This window comes from Cylas formicarius, unplaced genomic scaffold (genome assembly GCF_029955315.1).
Source record: "Cylas formicarius isolate icCylForm1 unplaced genomic scaffold, icCylForm1.1 PGA_scaffold_7__23_contigs__length_41026272, whole genome shotgun sequence".
Classification (NCBI taxonomy): Eukaryota; Metazoa; Arthropoda; class Insecta; order Coleoptera; family Brentidae; genus Cylas; species Cylas formicarius.
In genome coordinates, this window is record NW_026844352.1 from 27,378,973 (window position 1) to 27,402,600 (window position 23,628).

The following is a 23,628-nucleotide window of genomic DNA, read 5'->3' on the forward strand; positions in this document are numbered from 1 at the left end:
TACAAAAATAATATATTGCCACTTTTTGTAATAAAATGAATTAACTGTTTTAGTTACTGTAAATTTCTGAATCCCATTTTTCACTCAAAATCACCCTGAACTTGTATAAATAAAATAAAACGTGTAAACTATACACCACTTTTTATTTATATGGATTGAAAAACTAGATTATCAAGACCCCTCACAGATGCTGGATTGTTTAGTTCTCCAGTTATTTTAATCGAATTAATAAGCAAGAAGGTTTGTGGAATTCTATAAACTGCAAATGAAAAAAGTTATATAGTTTCGTCAGCATCAGCTAGCACTAAACTTACAGTTTATCCTCATGTACTGCTTTCGCCTTTTTTTCTTAAAGTGTGTTTTTGTATGTGACAAAGTCTTTTCTATTACTGTTGCTTCAATTTTCGCCAAATCTTTTTGTATTAATGGGCGCCCTATTAAAGAAAACTCTGCAGCCCCAAGCACCATTATCTGAAAGTAAGAACATTAAATGACTGCTTGGAAAGAATCTATTATCTACCTTATCTAAGGAAATTTTATCACCGCAGTCTGGCGGCCAATATCCCTCGATGACAATAATATCGCCTTCTGTAATTTTGAATTGTTTTCCAGCAATGTGAACAACAGCAAAAAACTTATTTGATTCTGAACTTCCACTTTGATTAACATTTTTTATTACCCCTTAAAAATTATTATTATATTCGCATCTTTAATTTCTATTTGCAAAGAATTTACTTTCAATTAATCGTTGATCTCGATCTTCGTCGACAATCTCGTAAGGTGTGAGTACGGATGAATAAAAATGTTTACTATTTACTAAAGACATTGCATAATTTCCAATCTGGGCTATAGATTGCCTGTTGCAATGTGAATTTTTGAATGCATAATAAACTCGTCCCAACAAACTTGCCATATCTAAATTTACAATGTTTAATACAATATTACAATATTCAATAAATGTTTTTAAAAAAATGATTTTTTGATGGTTAGGTTAATTAAATCATTATTCTTTTTATTTCCGATAGGCAAAGGGCTAAAATCTTTCGCTCAAAACTGATTTTAGTGGTACTTCAACATTTGTGGTTTATCTTTTCTATGCTACGACTTCGTAAAATTGAACTGATTGACCTCTTCAATGTGTTTAGCTACTTTGTTAACTTAGGAATAAACAGCGAGCTACCCACAAGGAATATTATGACATTTGATTTTTTTGAGGAATTTTGAATCTTCTCTGATTTTTGTATTTTGTATTTTTAAAATTAAAATCGTTGCGAGAGCTACCAGAATTGCCTCCGCGAAGTACCGGTAGTTCACGATCGACAGATTGGCGACCGCTGATGTAGATAATTGTAATAATAATAATACCGATCTATGATTTGAGGTTATATTAACCTTAGTATTTCGTGATTAATCTTTTACTTCGATATGGAAAAAAGTATGTTTTACTATTTTGGAAGACTTTAACATTTAGTTTTTAAAATTCCAGAAGAAGTTGCGGCAAATCGTGACAAAAAACCTGAGAAAGTTAAAAGCGATAAAATTCAAACTACAGTATCAGAACAAAATTCAAACAAGGAAAACGAGAAACTAAAACGAAAATTAGAATGGGAAAAGAGATTAGCTGAGCAAAAATTGAAAGGCAAAACCGAAGAAACTCAAGATCTTAGCAAAACAAAATTAAAGGCAATTCGCCGGGAACGCCAAGAAGCTCAACGTCAAGCTAAAGCTGAATATAAAGGTGAGGTTAAAGGTACCAGTATGAGAATTGTGTAAACATTTTTTTTTATGTAATTTGTTTCTTAGTCCAAGAAAAACCAAAATCCAAAAGGGAAAAAACAGATTTACAAGTACAACATACAAATACTGTAACGGAAAAGCCTTTAGAGGTGAAAAAGTCAAAAGCAAAATATATTCAATTTGTTCAGCACTTGTATCGACAGTCAAGTCCAGAGTATTCAAAATTTGTAAATTACAAAGATGTCCATGCAGTTTTTGTACATTTGGGGATACAGTATGCAGAAAAAGTAATATTAGGTTCCAACGCAAGATGCTTAGCTCTTTTGTCAGCAATGAAATACTTAATTAATGATCTTCAAACACCTCCAAAACAAGAGTTTGGCAGATACCTGGAATCAGTTCTTCAACATTCTACAAATTACTTGCAAAATTGCAGACCTTTGTCGGTATCTATGACCAACGTCCTAAGGCACTTCAAGTTACAGTTGACACGTATGGATGCTAATTTGACAGACAATGCAAAGAAGGCTCATTTACAAGAAGTTATCGATCTTTACATCAATAATGATATTAAAAAAGCTTGGGATGCAATCTCTATGAAAGTAAACCAAAAAATAGTTGATGGTGATGTTATTTTGATATTTGGGTGGTATGTTTTTAAGGGAATAGTTTGATTGATAATCACTAGTGATTTTTAGCTCATCTCTAATAAGGAAAATACTTTTTGAAGCTCATAAAGATGAGAAGAAATTTTCAGTAATTATTGTTGATAGCAGGCCACTTTTAGAAGGCAGAGAAATGCTGAGAAGGCTTGTAAGCTTTGGTATTAAATGTACCTACATTTTTATTAATGCCATAAGTTATATTATGACAGGAGTTACCAAAGTGCTATTGGCGGCACATGCTTTGTTAACAAATGGATATGTTATGTCAAGAGTTGGTAAGCACATTTGAAAACAAATACATTTTTTGTTTTTTGGAGATACACTGGTACATTTTTACAATTTTATGGATACATACTTTTTGCATAAACATTTTTAAATTAAAAAAATGCTTAAATTTAAATTAAAAGTTAATAATTTCAGTGTTGATAAAGTTTAAAAATAAGAAAACTATATTCTGTTTCTAGTAAGATAATATTTTGAATTGAAATAATATGATTTTTCTTGCTTTTTGTTCTTTGAGCATTTTTTTACAGGAACTGCGCAAGTGGCTTTAGTAGCTCAGGCTTACAACAAACCAGTTTTAGTATGTTGTGAGACATACAAATTTAGTGAGATGGTACAGACACATGCTTTTATTTATAACGAAATAGGTAAGGCAGTAGCATAAAATGGACGTTAAAAGAGTAAAGAGTAATTTTTTAGATAGTTCCACATCTCTTTTTAAAGCAGGCACCCAGGCTCTTGAATCGCCTTTGGCTGCTTTAAAAGATAACCCAAAATTAAATGTACTTAACCTTTTATATGATGTCACACCACCCGACTTGGTAACTGCAGTGGTCACCGAGTTGGCAATACTGCCATGCACCAGTGTGCCCGTCGTCTTGAGAATTAATGCAAGTGAAACTATTCTATAGCATTTTAATAAAAAATATATTTTGTATATTTCTGTTTGTTTTACTATTTGCCTTCGGTAATAGTGGTAGGTATTGACCTATTAAATGTGATGGACCAGAAAACTGCAAGGAATATTATTCTAGGATTTGCAAAACTTTGCTCATATATTTTCATAAAAATGCTTTTACCAAAATTAATTATTAGCTATTAAACAAAACCATAAAGAATTTTTTAATGAGCGACCCAAAAATCTTTAAGTGCATTTTAAACACGTTGGTCTAAAAAAAATTATTTTGGTTTTACTTGAAACGATTTTTTAACTTTGCATTAAATCCGATTGGTATTTTTTACTAGGTATTACCTATAAAAATTTATAGCTCATTAATTCTTATCCAACAATTTACCTGCGTTTTTAATTTAAATCTAAACCGTCGTCATTAATCCCGTGTCACCTATATAACAAACTACATAATTAAAACATCAGTTTCGTATTTTGTAACTCCGTCAAACCCGAAAAATAATTATAACAATTAAATTAATCAACCAAAATTTTGATAAAAAAAAAACTTGTTTTCTTGACTGTGTCACAAGGACATTATACAAATGCAATAATACAGACGCACCAATCAAAAAGTTCCGTTTTCTAGCTTAGCGGTGGGGGTGTAGTGGGGAACAGCTGACTGGCGAAATCTAAACAACACAACAGACATCTTGATTGCAGTTTTTGGTGCGGCTTTCCCTAAAAAAAATTATTTTCTCCTTTAATATGACAGAAAAATAATCGGATCGCCTTTATGTTTCTTCTTTTTTGTTCGGTGTTTGTTAATTCATACAGAATACTTACTCTCGATGTGTTATTTTTAATAAGTATGACGTCATGTGATGGCTTTTATTTAATGAGGAGCTCAGTTTTATAAGGTAAATACCTCATTTTCTTTTGTTTTATTGCGATAACCGAATCGGGACTTCGATTTATGAATTGTAGGTGTGCTACGACATATTATTTAAGTAATGACAATGGTTGAAATCAATATTTTTAGTAAATATTCTAAGATTTTCGCTTTACTACTTTGAACGTCCTTGAACAAGTTTTGATTTTGTTAAATAGCTCGCGTTCGCGATGTGCATGAAAATTTCGTCGAAAAAATCGGGTGTTCTGAAAGGTACATCGTGGGTAACCTTGAAATTATTATGTTCTACAGAATTTCAATAGCAAGGTTTTAGCCCACAACTAGATTAATTCTTTTAATTTCCTACTTCCAAATTATTGCTCACGATATCCAATATCCTACTGCCTGCTTAAGTGGGTAGGTAATAGTTTGAGAATGTCGTTTGTTTGTGTTACAATTAATCGCTACAATGTTTACATGACATGAACACTAGCTATATTCTAAGATATACAAGGTGTTTCAAAACAAATGAGTCTTTGTTTGAAATAAAGGGTATAGTGTGTTATATAAACGTTGGTTCAAAAGTTAACCATTAGGGAGATATCGCGCTACAAATATGGCAGAAAAAAAATATATGTATTATTATATTAGCAAATTTTTTGTCTTCTGCAATTTCCTAATAAAATTTACAGTTTTGTGGAATTTCCGTTGGCGCGTCCGTATATAAATTGCATATCTTCCATTTCTGTGATTCCCCTTTATCGAATTCAAACTCTTATTATTTAACAATTAAATAATTAGACAATAAATTTTTCATTAAAATGTATTTTGTATTGAAATTAACTGAGCAATGTCAAATAAAACAAACGCCTTAAGGAGTGACAGCAGCTAGCTAGATTTTTCTTATCTAATACATTGTTTATCTCGTTATGCATTTCTTTAGATTTAATTTTTTTTATGTGGAAAGAGAATATTTTTTTTATGTCATTGTATTAGTTTTTCCTTAAATTTAGTTAAGAATGAGAAACAATAAAACCATTATTTTTCCCGCATATTTGTTGGCTTTTAGCCCAACGTTTATATACCGAACACCCTTTTATTTTAAACAATGAATGAATGACGTTTTCGCATTTGCTTTAAAACACCTTGTATAATATAGACAGATGTCACATCTTAATATAGGTTTAATTAGAATAGCAAACTGAATTGAAACACTTAATCACATTATCACTTTATTCATATATATTCCGCTATGTTATAATAAAAAAGAAGAACCTACTTTTACAACATAACAAAGCAGTTTGAAAAGTAGCTTTCCAAAGTTAATGGGGAAAACCTTTAAAATCTTAGATAGATTTTTAACGTACCTAATCTCCTAAATTTCGTCGATATAGAATATAGCAGAATCGCTGTTATCGGATTTGTTATACCGGCTAATTAAATTATACAACAGTTGCATGTAAATGGTGTGTCTGTAACAGTTAAAATATCTACAAAATATGTGTAATATCATACTATGTGGAATGACAAACTTTCGAATTAAAACCCATTAAATGTTGACCTGTTATGCATTATTTAAATCATCAAAATATATATCATAATATAAAAAAATTTTTTTTTTTGGAGCTGCTAATCTCTTTTATTATTCCTTTTTTTCACACGTCTTGGCAATTGGTCACTCCACCGATCGTTTTAAATTTTGGACCAAAATTTGTGCTTTTTTATAACTAAGAAAATTTTCATTGCAGGGTGGAGTGAGTTACATTGGATCTCTTTGGTTATTTTTAAATCAGTTGGATCTCTGAAGATTATGAATTATTTGTTGTTCAAGCACACTTTAATGAAACCCCACATGCATCACAGTTTCTCACCAGGAAAGTCCAATTGTTTGGATTCTATAACAAATACCCAAAATGATCATAAAATTAAAGAAGTTTGGTCCAAACACAATTTTAATAATGACAAAGTCAAGATAGAAACTATAAACTTGAATCACATTAAGACAACTTGGGGCGCAGAAACTGGCACTAAAGAGCCAGGCGAAGTCGCCGAATTGGTTTCCGATATCAAAAAAGAAAATGTGGAGTCCACTGAAAATGCAGCTGAAAATTCACAAACCAACGATCAAGGGGACCAAGAGGACAAGGAAGGGACGACGTCTCCTTCTCATCATGCCCGCAGACCTCCAAATGCATTTTTAATTTTCTGTAAGAAACATCGGCCTATCGTTAGACAGAGATATCCGACCACCGAAAATAGGGGCGTTACCAAGATTCTGGGCGAATGGTGGGCTCTTCTAAATATTGTGGAAAAGCAGCCTTATAATGACCTTGCTAAAGAAGTGAGTGGAGTAGATTATTTTTTATTCAATTTGTTGAGAGAAAAACTGGTGTAACTCCGGTATGGTTCCGTTTTTCTGTAAATCATATACATCCATGTGATGTTTGCCTCTGTATACATTAAATGCTTATCCCGCCTCCTTTGGATATAATGTTATTTATTCTTAAATGGAAATTTTGTTATAGTACAAAGATGCATTTCTATCTGCAAATCCGGGGTTTCGGTGGTACAAACTTCCAGCACCTCCATTGCGAACTTTGAGCACGAGACCAACTACCATTTCCAAGCCACCCATTCCAGTGAGCAGTGCGTCATTGACTTGCTTATCAGAGTTCACCCCTGGCAAGTTGGCTGACGAATCTCAACTCGGAGGTTTGACGTCATTAATGAACAACTTCATTGGCGTTCAAAATTCCATCAATAACTCTTTTTACAAAATTGAGGACAATAATAATGAACCTATTGACTTTAAGAAGGATCAAACTTCCATAAGTGATTTGGACGTTCCAGAAGGTTGTCAGAGTCCAGATGAGTTTATTAAAACTGAAATTCCTCCAAGGCCTATCAAAAAACGCGTATTTGAGCAATTTGTCGAAGAGGAGAAGAAATGCCCAAATGATGTATTCCGGGAGTCAAATGAAAACATAACACAGCAAGATTTACTAAATAAAGTTGTAGATGATATTTTTTCCTTTGACAGTGATGGTAAGTGCAAGAACTTTGGAGAATGTTGTTCTACCAATAGATATATAATAATAATGTAATAAATTGGTATCTATCTCATACCATTTTAAAGTTTCCATTCCCATATTTTTATTAAGTTCAATAAGGAGAAATTAAATGGAGGATCAGTTAAAGTTATAGTAGTTATTGGGAACTTTTCAATAAAAATTAATTTACTTTTTCAAAGAAACTTCCACAGGCTACTGTAATGCTGTTTCCAAAACTTCTGGATTCCTCCTGCGTTTGTTGTTGATGCGTCGAGCTTGTTGATATGTTAGTTAAGCTCTGAAGAAGTCAACAGGATGATTGGCGAAACGTGAGCAACTTCGATTCATCAAGAACCGACGCAGGAGGAATTCAGAAGTTTTGTAGTAAAAAATTAATTTTTTTAAGGTCAAAAGGAACAGAGAAAAAGTGATCGAATGTGCAAGGGCAAAAGGTATGAGCGATTCATGGTGGAAGGTAAACTATTAGGAAGCAAACGCGAAAACAAACTAACCCAAAATTACAAACTGAATCGAGGACCGCTGAAAGTTGAACAAGAAACCATCACATCAAAATCTCAGGAACCACCCAAATTTGATTTAGAAACTACAATTAAACGACTTGCCGAGAGAACTAATGTTAAGTTGGACTTTGAGGCTGAAGATTTTAAACCCAAATCCGAAAGAGTTAGGACTAATTCAGAAACCTCAGAACCATCAGCTTCTAAATCTCAGTCAGTTAGTTTTAATCTGGACCTCAGGATAGATCATCTTCCAAGTCTGAGCTATGACAATTTCCTAATCCGAAAGAAAGAGAGCAAAAAGCGCAAAATCAAAATAAAAACTGAATCCTTGGAGCAGAGAAGCAAAGTTCCCAGATTAGGGAAATCAGAGAGCCACTTGGTTGGTTCACAGAAAAGGAAGAACAAAAACAGCATCACACATTTGAATAAAACGGAAAACGCCGAGTTAGGAGGGAATAATGCCTTGTTGGGATTAGCTACTTTAGCTTTAGTTGCTGCCAGTACTGAAAAAATTGATGAAAATACCTTTGCTGTGTAAGTTTTATGATTTTTATTATGTTTTATTCCACAATAAGGTTTGGAACTATTAACTATAGAGTGTTGAATATGGTTTTAATTTGATATTATTTTTTATTCAACATTTGATATCTTCTCTCTATATATGTATATTAATAGTTTATTATCTCTATATGAAGCATTTGTTATTTGTATTTAATGATTATTTAGGTTCGTTGTTATATTTTTATTAAGGGATGTTGCCTATTTTGAACCATTGTGCGTGTGTCCTCTAGTTCTCCCTTTCCCTCTATATATAAATGAAAGTATAAACAAAGTACATGCCGCATTGTGTTAAAGAGTATGAAACAAATGAAAAAATTACAAGTAAGCTAACTAGGTTCAAAGATTCAATATTTTTTTACGGGTTAAGCAGAATAGTAAATTAATATAATATGTCTAGTCACAAATGTGCTTCATATGTTGGGCACATTGTAAGAAATAAAATTTACCGCTTCTAAGTAAGAAAAGTGATTCATATAAGAAATTGATCATTATAGAAAAATTGTGGTTATCTTGTGGATGAAATTTTACCATTGTAAGTCGATATATTACGAGGTAATAGGTACACCTCGTAACATTCTAAACCAGATGTTGGATCCAGCACGCTAATGAACCAAGATTGATCAATGTCGAGTGCCTGCTCAATGACTTTGAACACCAAATAGGATATATTTTTGTTGCAGTGCTACACAGTTTTTGGTAAACCTTAATGCTTTGCTTTTTTTAATGATTAGCAAAGAGAAATATTCTATTTCATGGTATTTACCAAACTTTTTACCAAGGACGCTATTAAATGTTTGTTGTGATAATTTAATCTACTTTTTAGCAGTAACAATATGGCAGATATGGAGTGGTTATTTTTGAGAGAGTGTATAATCATTATTAAATTTTTTATAAATTGGGAGAATGAAAAATAAAAAGGCAATGAAGTGAAGTATGACATATTGTAATTTTTTTGAAATTTTAAAAAATAGAAGGAGATCTCTCCATGTAGATATTTTGTTATAGTTTATTGTGTTTATTGTTTTTGTGTCACATAAGGAATCCAATTTCTAATCGTTAATACCAAATTATAATTTGTATTTATACCAATTATATATTATATAAACATGTTATTACTTTATAGAGTCTAGGTGTTTTTCTATGTTCTAATGTTATAGATATTTCAATATTTTTAAGGTAGAGTGTGAGATATATAATAACTGTTGATCTGAGGTGTGATTGTTTATAATAAACATTTAAAATGTTTTATGTGATATCAAGAGTTGAAACTTTATCAAATTTTTTTCGCTATATGTTATCAATACCGTCAACTCAAAGTACTCTTTATATCCCATTTTAAGTTCAATTTGTGATGTTTGTCGCTTACATTGAACATATCTTATCGCCTGTTCAGTGCTTGGCTCTATTTTATTTAAAATTAATTTACAAAAATTTTGGAAAAATTACATTACAAAAGGTAAAGTACCCAAAAGCAGAGGACCCTTTGTTTCCTTTCAATTATTTTACACATTAAAAAAACTTCAGCATCTGCTGCTACTCAACCAATTTCATTAAGACAAATACAGCTTAAACTTTTATTATAGGAAGTTGGAGCAACTTAGTGGCACCCGAGTATACATTATATACAGCTCTTTCTTGATCTAAAGTTAGGGAAATGAGTGAAAGAACTTTTTTCGACCTTATTATTAATATATGGTATTTGACCTTCAACACAATATTTTGGTTACACAAAAATATAGCTTTTCCTGGTGGTATTGCCGAGTTTCTTGAGAAGATCTTGAAACCTTAGAATTTATGGGCTGTATCGAGTGTCTTTTGCCACATTTGCTTCACACTTAAATTTAAATTATGGCAAACATTAGAAAAAAAGTAATTTTCAGTATTCACATTTTTGCAACATCATATTTTCGAAAAGGTTTTGTAATATAAAATTTTCTTTAATTGGAAATATACTATTAAGGTAGTTGCTTATTATCGATCAATATTGCAAAATTTAAGTATGTATTTAATGAATGAATATTGTTTTCTTGCTTTTACCATCTTAGCCCAATTTCATAGTTCAGCTATTAATGTCACTTAGTTTGAGAGAACCATCAACAATTTGCAGTGATTATTTACAGAATAAATACCATTTCAAGTTGCCTGCAAGTGTGTCTGGTTTTTTGTTTTTTTTGATGTCACATTACACTATTAAGGAGTACCAAAAATGAAATTTAAGGGGTCAATAAAACCAAAATATCAATGTGAATAAATTGTAGTGTGTGATAGTTGCCTAACTATTTGTTTACGTAAATGCCTCTACATGGTGAGTCAGTTTTTCTACATTATGAAACATTATTCAAATGAAGTTATGGCTTCTTTAAAAAAAAGCACTTATAAAAATTATTCAAAAACTTTCTGAGGTTGATTTACACAAAAACTGATCTACCATGCCAGTTATTTGTAGTACTTTTTAGGCCTTCTAACATCGACCAAATGTATATGTTTTTCTAAAATATAAATGAAAGCCTTATAGGTGTAATATTAAAATATAATTATCCAAGTTTTAAAAATATCTTTGCGGGTTTGTAGGAATGCATACAGGAATAATGACATTTTACAAACAAAATGGGGATATAGGTTCCAAAAGTTTAATTAGTTAATCTGGAAATGTAGTTCCTTCCCAGTGCAATTTCATAATTTTTGGAAACCCACACTTTTGTTGACCTCCTTTCTCCGACTTAATTTCAATTTATAATAATTGGATGGCTCTCGATTGATATTGAGGAAGCTTTTACATTATTAGTATGTCAAAATTATTGTTTTGAAATGTTGCACTCTCCTTCACATTTTAAAAATTATATGTAGGTACATAAAAATGCAGGTGAATAATCCTCATTGTGTTTGTATGCATAGATCTAAAAGATTTGTTACCATTATATGCATGGTTTGATAGATATAGGAATGTGAATGGATTGTGATATGTTATTTTTCTACGGAACAGAGACATGTTTTTATTTATCCAAGTTGTATAGTGCCTTTTTATTTATTGTACCGTTATTTACAAATTTTTATGCCTTTAGAAGGTTTGACTAATATAAAATATAAATTTTATTAAAGTTTAATATTAATTTGGTGTTTTCTTTAAATTTAACGATATATCAAAGGATAGGATGGAACATTCGGTGGGTTAATAAAATCTGACAATAAAAATCCTTTATAAGAAGATATATTCGGAAAATTTTCAGTTCAACTTGTGTGTAAAATTCAAAATCTGCTTTCATTAGGGAATTATTTATAAAATTCATGTTCACTTTCATCCTTTTTAATGTTATTCTTGTAGCCCTTCTCGAAGTCCTTAGGCAATACAATGTACCGATTTTCTCTCACTGCGTGCATTCCTGCTTCCTGGCAGATAGCGTTTATATCAGCGCCAGATATCTTGTCAGGTCTGGCAACATAATCCTCCAAATCAACCTGAAAGAAGGAATCTCAGAATGTACAGTAATTGCTTTGAAAATTTAAGCTATTACTCACTTCTTCAGACAAATTCATTTTGGAAGTTATTGTGCTGAAAATCAATCGTTTTTGCCTTCTATCTGGCAATGGAAACTCAATCTTTCTGTCTAATCGTCCTGGTCTAAGTAAAGCAGGATCCAGAGTATCAGCTCTATTTGTAGCCATGATAACCTAACTCAAAATGTGAAAGATGCAAGCCTCATAATAAATAAAGTACTCAAATAATAAAGTACCTTAACATTAGTTGTTTGGTCAAAACCATCCATTTGATTCAGAAGTTCCAGGAGAATTCTCTGTACTTCCCTATCAGCACCAGTTTGAGCATCAAATCGTTTTGTAGCGATTGCATCAATTTCATCAATGAAAATAATTGCAGGAGAATTTTCTTTGGCTAAACGAAATACATCTCTGACCATGCGTGGACCTTCTCCTAGGTATTTTTGAACAAACTCTGAGCCAACCACTCTAATAAATGCGGCTGAAAAATTATTGGGATGAAATCCCTGAAACTACAGTGATTCGTGCACAAATACCTGTTGTGTGGTGGGCAACTGCCTTAGCTAACATAGTTTTACCACACCCTGGAGGTCCATACATTAACACACCTCTTGGGGGGTCAATGCCAATTTGCTTATATAGTTCAAAATGTGTCAACGGTAATTCAACAGCTTCCCTTATCTCCTGTTTTTGCATGTCCATTCCACCTAAATGCCAATCAGTTTGTATCACAATACAAAACAAAATCAATAGTTGATTCTTTACCAATGTCGCTATAACTAACATCTGGTTTTTCATCTGCTTGGAGCATACTGATAGACGAATCAGCTTCCGGTGGCAAAACATCAACCAAAGCATTGCTGTGTTTATGCAGAGCAACACTTGCCGATGGTTTTAACAACTCGCGATCAATAGTGGACAAAATTCTCACATAATAATTAGAACCAGTTGTCGATCCAACAATACCTATAAAAATGTGTTATATAGATATTGGAAATTATATTACAAACGGGTATAATCTTTTTCAAAAGAACCAAAGTACCTGTGTTTTGATCTACAGCTTCTAAAAATTGTCCAATCACAAGAGGAACAGACTGAATCCTCTTAACTTCTTCTTGGGCATGCAGGTATTCTTTCTTAAGGTTCCGTTGTTCATCCTTGATGTATTCCTCTTGTACTTCTAGAAATTCCAGCATTTGTTGAAGTTTTTTATACTTCGTGTATAAATCTTCAGTGTCTAGGTCTTGAAGAGTTTGCTTTGTTGTGTCTGATGGGCTTCCTTCTTCCTGTGCAAAACACAATAAAAGCCAATTAAAAAGCACAGATTGTAATTTCAAAGAAACGGAATTTACCTTTTCAGGCAAAACTACTTCCATTGCTTCCATCGTGATTTCCAATAAAAAAAAGTTTAAATAGTTTAGATCAGATGACTCGTACAATTAGTTTTGCTAGGTTAAGGGCAAAGACTAAAACATGTCGATTGGTTACTTTAAAAAGGTTTGAATGTATGGAGGTTTCTTTCTGATTTCAACTTGGGGTTGGAAATTAAATATAAAACAGAATCGGGAATTTCTATTCACTTCTGGACAAACGAAACTATAGGTGATGTATGTTATACAATATTTTTATAAAATCCTCTTTGATAGTAACAACCTCATACTAAGCCACTTGTGGAATATAGACTGATACGTCTTACACCAATGCTACTTTGCTCTTTACTGTGAATCAAGTTTAATCCGGTAGATGACGCCAAACGCTCTTTATATTTTGATGTAAAATTTTCAGTATTGATGGAGAGATAGGTAGCGATTTTGCGTTTTATTTATTAACAATATCCAAATCAGAACAATGTGAGTACGTCGCACAAAAGCACGCTTTAGTTTAGAATATGTGGCTCGATTATGTTGCATTCTCGTATTTCACGTCATTATGGTTTATATAGAACGAATCCTATCAATGATATTTTTAAATTAAGAATTTCTAATACAAATTATTTTATATAAAGTAGTTGACTTTTGTTGCAAATAAAGTGGTTCCAACAATAATATCGAGTAAATAACTATTTCGACGAATCATATAATAAAATAAATAATAAGTTCCAAGGATAGGTATGTACGATGCCTATAAATACTCCTTATGTACCATAAGCTATAACACCGATAGCGACTAGAACAATACGATATGTATAAGAATACGAAAAATTAAAATATCCATTTAATGTTATTTAAAGTCAATGTCATGTCATTATGGGCATTCTTATAAAAGGTCACATATGGTAGTTTAGTAAGAAAATAAACTTTGTAGGTATTTTCCGACTGAATAAAATAAATGTTGGTATAAATTATTTTTACTTATGGTAAGTATTGTGCACCCCTTCCAATCATAAAAAATAATAGTTGATCGACGTTTCCCAGCTAAACTTTTGCTTTAAATATTAAGTTACTGTTTAATAATCTCTATACCCATTATTTTATGATTAGTAATTCGTTCAACTTATTTTGAGATCTTTTTTATAGAACTGACTATGAAGGTAGGAGTTACGTCTTGAAGGTTTGTTCGAAGATTTGTAGCAAACAAAAATTTCGAGTAACTTAAAAGAATAGTATTACAAAATGTTCATTTCAATATTGGATTATTTAAAATGTTTTATTAAATTTTGGAATAAACAACTAAGTTGAAAGATTTTGTTTTAGCTCATCCTAGCAGACAATTTCGCTTATATCCAGCATAGCTTACGTTATTTGTTTGTGTTTAATGAAATATTTGGGAAATGTTTATAATTGATGGATTTTTGATTTAGTTACGTACCTATATTTTTATATACAGGGTGTTGTATACAGTTTTTGACAATTCTGCGGCAAGTTGGTGACCCATGAAAGAAATAGTTTTCTGACTCACTTACGGGACATAGTTATGTATTTAATTTTGATAAAATATAGTGATTTTCTTTAAAAATATTGATGTTAACAAAATCTACTTAGAATTTCGTGTAGTATAAAATATGGGGTTTGCATTGAAAATTAGAAAGTGGTGCATTTGCTAAAGTACTTTTAAAAATATAGCTTGTCATTTAATATAGACGGATAGGTACTAAATTATTTAGCTCTAACATAAACCCAATGAAAGATAAAGAAGAAAAAGTAGTGGACAGTTTTTTTGCCCTTTGTATGTGTTAATATAACTTTTTTGAAACCATACACCCTGTATATGTTTTTAATAAAATATTGAGTTATCAAATCTTTAAATTTGACGTTCTCTTGTGAAACAATTTATGACTTAAAATAACTGTGGCGTAAGTAGCTATGCTGAATGTATGAAGTTTATTAATTTTTTGTACCACGGAATATTTCAGATGCTGATCATCAGTAATTTTTCAATGATATTGGGGCGCGTTAAGATTTGGTAAGTAGTTTCACAAAACGAAAACATTTAATTTTCTAAAAGCCATATTATAACTTGCCTAAATTTTGTACGCAAAAGTTAAACCGGAAAGCAAGAATAGAAAAAATATTTTTCTACAAGTGTCAAAAAATTGTCAAAATTTTAAATAAATTAGCAGAAGCTATCTTACAGTCGGTTTCATAATTTTTCATTGATTTGGGATGTGCAATAAAAAATAACATATTTGGCTGTGAAACGCGAAATTTGCTATCTACCTATAAACATATCTTGAATAGACACGAGATTTTTTGTATACTCCTAAAGGTCTGCAGGTACGGAATTTCAATTTTTAGATTTGGAATGCAAAAAACTCTATTTTTATTTAAGTTGCTGCCCAGAGTTGTTGTAGTAATATAAACCCTCGTTCAAATATATATTGTCCATAAAAGCATTATTAATAATAATAATTATTATTAAAACTAAGATGTATTCCGATTTAAACGTTTTTTAAAACTCAAAAACAAGAAACGTGGTTTTGGACGTTGATGGTGAGCAATCTGTGCCCGCAAATGCTTCAACATCAACCGTGGTAACTTCGATATCAAGAACCCAATTGGAAGAACATATCTGAAAACACGTTGCTCCAAAAAACAATCCGACACAACAGTCGTATATTTATTTGATCAATTACCAAACCGATTGATTGTAGGTAATGGCGTCCACTAACCAATCGAAGACTTCAGCCCCTTCGGGTGTTGGGACTTCTTCCGATGACAGAACAAAATATTGTGTATATAACAATCCAGAGTCGGAATCTAATTCCAGCTCTATTTTATCATCCATCGGTAGCGTTTTAGTTATTGTCAGTACCGCTCTGATATTTTTCGCCGCTGCCCGGAACTCCATTACTTGGTTGGTTGATGGTGGTGCCAAGACGAGACGCATACAAGCATGAGTTTTCAGGTATTGCCAACGGTTCTGGGGAGCTTCAGGGGATTTTTGGCAGGCTCAGTGGAATAAATTTCTCAACGTCGCGGGCGAGGATCCTTATTATTTGTGGGTATTCGGCACCACCGCACTAACGATCATCGTTTACTGGATTTTCGGTGGGATTTACACTTTCTTGGACGTGACCAACAAACCTGCCGCTCTCCGACGATACAAAATTCAACCGGGCACCAACGAGCCTGTGGACACTAAAAAACTTTTAGAGGTTCTCGATTTTAGCTGCTTTCTTCCCTATTTTCAATTCAAATTTTAACATTTCCGCATCATCTATTAGAATTCTTGTAATTTATATTATGGCTTTTGAAATTTCTTATTCAAAAATACGTTACTGTATAACAAAAATAATTTTTTAGATATGAACCATCTGATCTTTTGCTTTAGCCCATATATAAAAAAAAATTAGTAACTTAAATTTTTAAACAAATTGCTTCAATGTGGCGAAGACTAGGTTTAAAGGTACTCTATTCAGTGATCGCAGCAAAAGAGTACAAAATTCAAGTTAATAAAAACACACCTTGGTTGATAAAAAAGTAATATTATTTTATTATGTATATGTGTGTCTCATTTTTCATGGTTTTGCTGTGTAAGCTACCCTATTAACAACGTCAGCGTGTTGCTGACAGGTGGTAGAAAACAAATGTCATAGCTATGTTGGATTTTACGTACAGGGTGAAAATGTATCTTTAGACACCATAGCTCGGTTATGCATTCATTTATCGAAATGGTGAAAATTTGGTCTGGTCTACGTAGTCAGTTTTCTTCCGAGACTCACTAATTCTGATATATAAACTAAACTTTTCTTTGGAATACCCTGTATGTCTCTTAATTAATTTATCAGGCTTGTTACTAGCTTTGAAAAATATATAACACATAAAAGATATTTCAAATATAAGATAATAATTATCATAATAATAATATGTTAAGTGGAATAAAATTAGAATATATTTTCTAAAATGTCCAAATATGTGTTTATATAAATCGTATATTTAGACGTTTATACATTTTTAAAAAGCACTTAAAGACTCCATGAAATAAAAAAAATGATAACCATTATGTTACTGGACTCTACGTAAAAAGATCTATAAGATTAGGGTTTCTTAATCTCATCACAATATAGAGTGTATGAGTGTAAGTAAATGAAATGGCGTAATTTTCTGTTCGAAAAGGGTGTCTTTTAGTTCACGAAAATCGACCATAGTACTACGAAATCCAGTAAAAAGTAAAAATTTCTATAAATGTGTTTTCGAGTTATCTTTATTATTTAATTAAAAGTAAATCTAAAACTGTGAAAAGCTTTTATAGTAACTTTGTACCTTAAAAATACTTGAGACATCACCCTGTGAACTGTCGTACCAGTATTAAATAATACCCTGTTTGTTGGTATGTACTCAAATCTTATTCTCTCTGTGTTTGAGCTGCGCCACCAGTCTGGAATCTTTTGCTTATATTAAAGTTGAGTGGATTTTCTCTTGGTTCCAGGTGATATCTTGCGTGATCATAAATCAAACTCTAGTAGGTTTGCCGTCCTCATTCGTGATGTATTGGGCGATGCGATGGCGAGGATTTCCCGAAATAAGGGAATTGCCGACATTCCACTGGGTGCTTTACGAATTGGCCATTCATATTTTAACGGAAGAGGCTGCTTTTTATTACTCTCATAGGTAAGAAAACGTTTTTACACGGCGCATTACCTGCACCAACATGGTGACTTCGATTGAACTATAGTTTAAAACAGTCGTCGGTGCATTTGGTATAAAAGCTATAAAAACAGTCTAAAGAACTTTGCAATTGGAAGAACTGGAAGCAGTGTATAAGATGTACTAGAAGTGTAATAACTAATTGTTTAACAGCGTAGAAACACATTATTGACAATTCGAAAAGGGAATGTCTTCATTGTCTAAATTTTTCACTAGGTTAAAAACGCAGTTCCGTATTGAGACTATTAGATTAGTGTCTCTTATTTTCGATTATTCTGGTCATAGTTTTTCCGTTTTTAAGGACAAGAAAGATAGCGATATAGTAATATGTTTATTTTAATTTCGCAGACTGTTACATAGTCGACATATCTACAAATACATCCACAAACGGCACCACGAATGGACAGCTCCGATAGCGGTGACTGCCATCTACTCGCATCCGGTGGAGCATATTTTTTCAAACCTAGTACCACCTTTCTTAGGGGTCTTCATTATGGGCTCCCATGTGGCAACGGCGTGGTTATGGTTTACCCTGGCAATTTTGTCAACTTTAAACGCCCACTCGGGTTATCATTTACCCTTCTTTCCATCTCCAGAGGCTCACGATTTTCACCATTTAAAGTAAGTACGTCGGCGTAACAACATATTTACATAAAATGGACGGGGTGTCCCTTTTTCGATGTGTTATTATGGGAAACTATTATTCAAGATACCAAGATGGTATTTACACATTACTTCCTTTGAGGTTTCAATGGTACAATGAGAGTTTGTGAATAGCACGAAGAAAAATAAAAAAAATTGGAGATTTGAAAAATTTCATGATACAGATTTTTTGATTTTGCGAAGACTTTCATTGCAACTTTTTAACAGAAATAAAATGACCCATATAGCCCATTTTCATTTCATATCTTGTCAAAAAGTATCATTGTCTAGTTTAAGTAGTTTTAATGTTACCTATACACAACCCAATAAAACATTACTTACTCCGTCTTTATAACTATAAATCGTATTTTTTTAAAATTTTTGCGTTGAAATTTTTTTCTTGTTTAAAACTAATAAGGGAGCGGACATCGAGAGAGGAGAGATTTAGAGAAAACTTTTAATGATAAATATTAGCAACGGGTATGTTCCAGATTCAACAATTGTTTTGGGGTATTGGGTGTTCTGGACCGTATCCATGGAACGGACAAGCATTTCAGGCAAACGACTGCCTATGTGAGGCATATAATGATGTTAAGTTTCATACCACCGAGGGACGCTTTTCCGGACAGCAAGCCTTGGCTGTACGGTAAATTCTAATATGTATTTGTCTGTTAGTCATACACATTAAAATGTGAATATTTTTTGTGATTTTTGATTGACCATAAATTTTTTCATAGGAGGTTCAAGTAGGTATTAATAATCATTTGTATAGACGTGACCCGATTTGTTTTTCACAATAACTAATATTTTATAATTCTGTAGCTTTACTCTGTTATACTTATACAGTTTATAAAAGGACCATACTAAATAATATAACAATACACTTTAAATTTGAAGGTATAAATTTGTTGTCCCACATCCGCCCTCCATCTTGCCTCAACTGCCTCGTATATGTCAGGTATTTCCATATAGCTACTAGCCATATACAGACCTTGCCTATGTTGACAAGACTGGAATTTAATATGCGCATGCACTGTTATTTAAAACCAATTCAACCAATAAGACTGAGCCGCGTTCAACAACTAACACGACCGTCGTCAATTCGATAGTTCCAGTTTCATTGCATTTTCGCGGCAGTATTTTGTCAAAATATGCCCAGATCTCTTTAATTGTTCTAGAAAAACGAATGTGTGAAGATCGCGGAAATGTGGGTTAGTGGGTGAAATTTAGAGGTGTGCGCCGAAGTTTATCCCTATCCCCATCTCTACGAAAATATAATAGCCGCCCGCATCATCAAATCAAATCAAATCAAAAAAAAGTTTTCCTATAACAAATGATTTGGGCAAAATTATTATATTATATTATACAAATCAGAAACATAATACAAACAATATGATTTTTTGGGGTCCCTTCTGGCTTTCGAAACACTCTGTATATGGGATAGTAAATATACTCACTTTCATCACTGAAAATGAGCAATTTGGATTGCACACTAAACTCCCCCCTATCCAGTAATTTTTTATTTGAATTTTGGCCTGATATTACCCATAAGTAATTATATTATTGTTATAGAATTGAAAGAGCTAATTTTATTTCAATACTATTTTAATTACATTAAATTTTTATTAAGTTATATATATAATTTTAGAATTATTCACGGAAAACGTGTCGATGTTCAAAGAGCATTAAATTTTTTTTATTCTATTTCTACTGAAATCTGAGCCAGGACTGTCTTCTTGTGCATTGCATTCCTTTACAAAGAACGCACACGCTACATCTTGAGCCTGTTTTATTTAAACATTAGTCCTCAAGAGATCTGTATTATTACCCGCGGATTCGCGAAAGAAGGTTTGTGATTGAATCGATAAACTTTAATTAAGTATGCCGTTTGGAAAATAATGCTGTAATAAAACGAATATTTTATTTAGTTACAACAGTATAAAAATACATAAAGATATCTGGGTAGATATACAATTTTACGCTTATCTTTAAACTATAGGTATATCACAAATATAATATTGCATTTGGATTAAGGCACTAATTGGCATTAATTAAGTAAATACCACAAGCTAATTATAAAAAATTTGGCAAACTATCAGAGACAAAATTATTAACTTTGCAAATAATGGAAAACTTATTCGGTTACAAATGGAAAAGTACTACGACCTAGTATCACCTACAGTACATAATTCAGAAATATGTATTAAGCAATTGCTTTTAAAAATTAATACATTTACATACATCAAATATATAAATTTATTCTGAAAATTAATATAATTGTAAAATTCAAAAAGGCATTAACATACATATTATACAAAATATACATGTAATATTGAGTGGAAATATTTACATATATGTGTGTACTGTTTCTAAAATAAATGTAGTATCCATGGTTTTTTGTTCATACCAATATTATTTCTTCATAATTGAATAAAAAATATTATAGATGTTAGGTTTGGTACATGCCTTCAATCAAAAAATCCATCCTTTTGTAGTTTCTGTGCAACCACCAATCCATACCACGCTTATACAGTACAGATATTAAAATGGCAACTAAAGGTACTGACAAAATGACCGCTACAATTGGCACAATATACTCCGATCCTTGACTTTTTTGATGTAGCAGTACTGGATCAATTTGTTCTACTTGGAGAGAGTTTTTTATATTGTCCTCTTTTGATACTTCCATAGAAGCATCTGACTCTGTTACTAAGGGCTTTTTATGAGGCTTAATCGGTATATTCGTAACATTTGTTTTATTAGCAGCACTTTGGTGAATTGAGTTGCTGAAGTCAGGTTGATCAGGCATAGTAACTCCTTTCTTTGGAACACTTGTCTTAGCATCATCCTTTTGTACCTTAGAACTAAGTTCCATTTTGTCTTGCTTCACTCCTGATAGGCTGTTATTTTGAGTTGTGTTTATTTCAGAAGTTTTTACTCGATTAATTGGAGGGGTATCAAGCTCATGTTCTCTTCCCATATGTCTATCTAATAAAATATCTTTTGAGGCAGGCAAACTTGCAGTTCCAACTGTTTTGGCAAGATTTAGAGTTTTTGCAGACAGAGGTTTACCGTTTTCTTCCATAATTCTAGGAATGGTGCTTGGTAAATTTGTTTTAATACCACCAATTGCATAATGGAGATAACACAAGAAAATCAAATTTCGCATATTTATAAATGACTCGGTGCTGGTAACTGCAAATTTATTTACATAGCTTTCAACCCACTCCGTGCAACCGCTTCAAATTACAAAAAGGAAAAACCACATCATTTACCACTAGTACATAACCCAGCACTTTCTCAATTTCTGTGTGTAGTCTATGCCTAGAGTTTTATTCTGTGGTTTAGATATAAGAATATAAGAAATATCATCTAACTTTTATGTATTCTGCGACTGACAATCTCCAAGATTGTTAACAAAAACATTTAAAGTATTTATTTTTATAGTAGTTCATTTATTAATTCAGCTTAAACTAGGATACAACGAGATTCTATTAACTTGGTGTCTTTTAGAACTAATTCGTCGCGCATTCTTCGCTGGTTTTATCTTTGGTGTAAGACAAAAACATAACCCTTTTATTTATTTATCAAATGATTGAGGATATTATTAATAAAATGGGTAAATCTGATCAGTTAAGTGATAATGTGCCTGGACTTTCCCCACAAACCGAAGCCAGCAAATTACTTGAGCAAGCACTTATGCAAATGGATGGAATAATTTCAGGTAATTTCAATTTGGCTGCTTCTAATGTGTAAATTCTTTTTTTCTTTTATTGCTTTAAAAATAATATCGGAAAACCATTATTGTTTATCCTTTGGGTGCCCAAAAAATGAAATCCCATAGTTTAAGTGATTCAACTGATTGAATTCAGTTTTTCGGTTACTGATAGAAATCTTACAAAGATTAGAATTTGCCTCTGCTATAATACCGATTTCCTATTAGCATTTTGCTATTAGGTACCCACATATTTATATGCAACTGCATAAGAAACCATTGCTGATGCCTTAAGTACGATGTTTGTGTTGATTGATATTAAGTTAGGCAATAATTGTAGCAAGAAATGTAAACCTACTTATTATTTGATACAAATTAACAAACAATTCATGATTACCCGAGGATTTTTTTGTTTAGTTAATTTTAACCGAAAAATAGTTATGCCTATTGTGTTAAAACATGGTGGAACCTATATACAACGGGTTTGAGGGGCAACCTGCGGATTTCGAGCTACATACAGCTCTTTTAAGGATTATTTGTGGCAAATAAATCTACCTTAGTTCGATTTCATTTTTGTGTTATTATATTTTTAAAAAATATCTTCCATATCTGTTGCAAAGTGTCATTTAAGTTTATCACAACAACTATGAAAGACTAAGTACAACGTTGTAACGAATTTCATTTGCGTCCAAGTTAAGAATTATATGACTCATCGAAAACTGCGCTTGTACTTTAATTGTGTTTTCAAAAAATATAATTTCTGTAAAAAAATATGTTATTATCTTTTTTGCATACCTTTTAGATGCGGATTTAATTGCGGATAGCGAAAAATTTAAAATGAATACCTTAATATATATCATGGAGTGGTGAGCAAACCACTCATTATTAACATCATTAAATTGTGTCTGCGCCTACAATCATCCCATTTTTGAATTATCTGTTGCATGATGGTGTGTCATTTAATATAATATTAACATCTAATTAAAAAAAAAAACTCGAAAACTCCCGTTTTTGTCGCGCACGCAAGTCGCCCTTTTCCTCCCCCTTCCAGGTCGACAATCTTGGAGTTGCATTCGATATTGTCTGGTCGAAACGCCAGCGGCGGGCAACAAGTAGATCGGCGGAGTTGCGTTTGGAAACTCCCGGTCCGCTTCGGAGTTCGCTCTGTTGCTTTTCGCGAGCATCTTCTCATATTTTACTTCCACCCATGCGATGCTTCTTTAACGACTCCTTTGGGGTAGTTTAGTGTTTACATGTTGAAAGTGTGTAGTTTACGAGCGCTTTATTGTCGATATCGGTTTGTGTGTTTGCGGGATTATTTGTTGTGGTGGAGCTTCTGTAAGAATAGGGATTCATTTGTTTTCTGTACAGG

General features: G+C 32.2%; 6 protein-coding genes across 10 annotated transcripts; 3 read left to right on the plus strand and 3 right to left on the minus strand.

Annotated features, from left to right (window-relative positions):
* Nucleotides 1-124: 124 nt before the first annotated feature.
* On the minus strand, nucleotides 125-4,035 carry LOC132705062 (large ribosomal subunit protein bL21m-like). Of its 3 annotated transcripts, none has more exons than XM_060675492.1 (5): nucleotides 3,920-4,035; nucleotides 736-915; nucleotides 521-681; nucleotides 315-471; nucleotides 125-259 (listed from the first exon to the last, which is right to left on the minus strand). In XM_060675492.1, the coding sequence occupies exons 2-5, from the start codon at nucleotides 911-913 to the stop codon at nucleotides 147-149; spliced, it is 609 nt and encodes a 202-aa protein (XP_060531475.1). In that variant the 5' UTR covers nucleotides 914-915; nucleotides 3,920-4,035; the 3' UTR covers nucleotides 125-146. The 3 variants fall into 3 exon arrangements, with proteins under 3 accessions (XP_060531475.1, XP_060531477.1, XP_060531476.1); XM_060675494.1 differs by lacking the exon at nucleotides 3,920-4,035 and adding an exon at nucleotides 3,701-3,844; XM_060675493.1 differs by lacking the exon at nucleotides 3,920-4,035 and having other exon boundaries at nucleotides 736-1,020.
* On the plus strand, nucleotides 1,343-3,316 carry LOC132705104 (translation initiation factor eIF-2B subunit delta-like). The gene is made up of 6 exons (XM_060675537.1): nucleotides 1,343-1,435; nucleotides 1,487-1,738; nucleotides 1,804-2,386; nucleotides 2,436-2,677; nucleotides 2,936-3,052; nucleotides 3,105-3,316. Exons 1-6 carry the CDS (start codon nucleotides 1,426-1,428, stop codon nucleotides 3,314-3,316), a joined length of 1,416 nt encoding a protein of 471 aa, XP_060531520.1. The 5' UTR covers nucleotides 1,343-1,425.
* On the plus strand, nucleotides 3,989-11,400 carry LOC132705056 (uncharacterized). The gene is made up of 4 exons (XM_060675484.1): nucleotides 3,989-4,214; nucleotides 5,935-6,527; nucleotides 6,712-7,231; nucleotides 7,643-11,400. Exons 2-4 carry the CDS (start codon nucleotides 5,997-5,999, stop codon nucleotides 8,293-8,295), a joined length of 1,704 nt encoding a protein of 567 aa, XP_060531467.1. The 5' UTR covers nucleotides 3,989-4,214; nucleotides 5,935-5,996; the 3' UTR covers nucleotides 8,296-11,400.
* A 128-nt stretch (nucleotides 11,401-11,528) lies between these two features.
* Nucleotides 11,529-13,435, minus strand: LOC132705058 (26S proteasome regulatory subunit 6B). Its single transcript, XM_060675485.1, has 7 exons — nucleotides 13,166-13,435; nucleotides 12,856-13,099; nucleotides 12,579-12,779; nucleotides 12,350-12,520; nucleotides 12,050-12,294; nucleotides 11,835-11,987; nucleotides 11,529-11,774 (listed from the first exon to the last, which is right to left on the minus strand). Exons 1-7 carry the CDS (start codon nucleotides 13,196-13,198, stop codon nucleotides 11,589-11,591), a joined length of 1,233 nt encoding a protein of 410 aa, XP_060531468.1. The 5' UTR covers nucleotides 13,199-13,435; the 3' UTR covers nucleotides 11,529-11,588.
* A 126-nt stretch (nucleotides 13,436-13,561) lies between these two features.
* LOC132705059 (fatty acid hydroxylase domain-containing protein 2-like) lies at nucleotides 13,562-19,431 on the plus strand. Of its 3 annotated transcripts, none has more exons than XM_060675488.1 (7): nucleotides 13,562-13,663; nucleotides 15,166-15,215; nucleotides 15,904-16,106; nucleotides 16,158-16,407; nucleotides 17,682-17,863; nucleotides 18,248-18,520; nucleotides 18,645-18,996. In XM_060675488.1, exons 3-7 carry the CDS (start codon nucleotides 15,907-15,909, stop codon nucleotides 18,670-18,672), a joined length of 933 nt encoding a protein of 310 aa, XP_060531471.1. In that variant the 5' UTR covers nucleotides 13,562-13,663; nucleotides 15,166-15,215; nucleotides 15,904-15,906; the 3' UTR covers nucleotides 18,673-18,996. The 3 variants fall into 3 exon arrangements, with proteins under 3 accessions (XP_060531471.1, XP_060531469.1, XP_060531470.1); XM_060675486.1 differs by lacking the exon at nucleotides 18,645-18,996 and adding an exon at nucleotides 19,033-19,431 and having other exon boundaries at nucleotides 13,563-13,663; XM_060675487.1 differs by lacking the exons at nucleotides 13,562-13,663; nucleotides 18,645-18,996 and adding exons at nucleotides 13,959-14,169; nucleotides 19,033-19,431.
* Nucleotides 19,432-20,460: 1,029 nt separating this feature from the next.
* On the minus strand, nucleotides 20,461-21,834 carry LOC132704938 (uncharacterized). Its single transcript, XM_060675284.1, has one exon. The coding sequence runs from the start codon at nucleotides 21,708-21,710 to the stop codon at nucleotides 20,991-20,993; it is 720 nt and encodes a 239-aa protein (XP_060531267.1). The 5' UTR covers nucleotides 21,711-21,834; the 3' UTR covers nucleotides 20,461-20,990.
* Between the last annotated feature and the right edge of the window lie 1,794 nt (nucleotides 21,835-23,628).

Bases quoted from the DNA above. Each gene is read 5' to 3' on its own strand.
- LOC132705104 (XM_060675537.1), top strand. The intron at 2,387-2,435 runs GTATGTTTTTAA...AGTGATTTTTAG, and splicing joins GTTATTTTGATATTTGGGTG to CTCATCTCTAATAAGGAAAA. The intron at 2,678-2,935 runs GTAAGCACATTT...ATTTTTTTACAG, and splicing joins ATATGTTATGTCAAGAGTTG to GAACTGCGCAAGTGGCTTTA.
- LOC132705056 (XM_060675484.1), top strand. From the start codon at position 5,997: ATGAATTATTTGTTGTTCAAGCACACTTTAATGAAACCCCACATGCAT. The intron at 6,528-6,711 runs GTGAGTGGAGTA...ATTTTGTTATAG, and splicing joins ATAATGACCTTGCTAAAGAA to TACAAAGATGCATTTCTATC. The intron at 7,232-7,642 runs GTAAGTGCAAGA...AATTTTTTTAAG, and splicing joins TTTTTCCTTTGACAGTGATG to GTCAAAAGGAACAGAGAAAA.
- LOC132705058 (XM_060675485.1), bottom strand. From the start codon at position 13,198: ATGGAAGCAATGGAAGTAGTTTTGCCTGAAAAG. The intron at 12,780-12,855 runs GTACTTTGGTTC...ACATTTTTATAG, and splicing joins AGCTGTAGATCAAAACACAG to GTATTGTTGGATCGACAACT. The intron at 11,988-12,049 runs GTACTTTATTAT...ATTTTGAGTTAG, and splicing joins ACCAAACAACTAATGTTAAG to GTTATCATGGCTACAAATAG.
- LOC132705062 (XM_060675492.1), bottom strand. From the start codon at position 913: ATGGCAAGTTTGTTGGGACGAGTTTATTATGCATTCAAAAATTCACAT. The intron at 682-735 runs GTAAATTCTTTG...ATAATTTTTAAG, and splicing joins AGATCAACGATTAATTGAAA to GGGTAATAAAAAATGTTAAT. The intron at 260-314 runs GTAAGTTTAGTG...TTTCATTTGCAG, and splicing joins GCAGTACATGAGGATAAACT to TTTATAGAATTCCACAAACC.
- LOC132704938 (XM_060675284.1), bottom strand. From the start codon at position 21,710: ATGCGAAATTTGATTTTCTTGTGTTATCTCCATTATGCAATTGGTGGT.
- LOC132705059 (XM_060675486.1), top strand. From the start codon at position 15,907: ATGGCGTCCACTAACCAATCGAAGACTTCAGCCCCTTCGGGTGTTGGG. The intron at 16,107-16,157 runs GTTGGTTGATGG...ATGAGTTTTCAG, and splicing joins GCCCGGAACTCCATTACTTG to GTATTGCCAACGGTTCTGGG. The intron at 17,864-18,247 runs GTAAGAAAACGT...TTAATTTCGCAG, and splicing joins GCTTTTTATTACTCTCATAG to ACTGTTACATAGTCGACATA.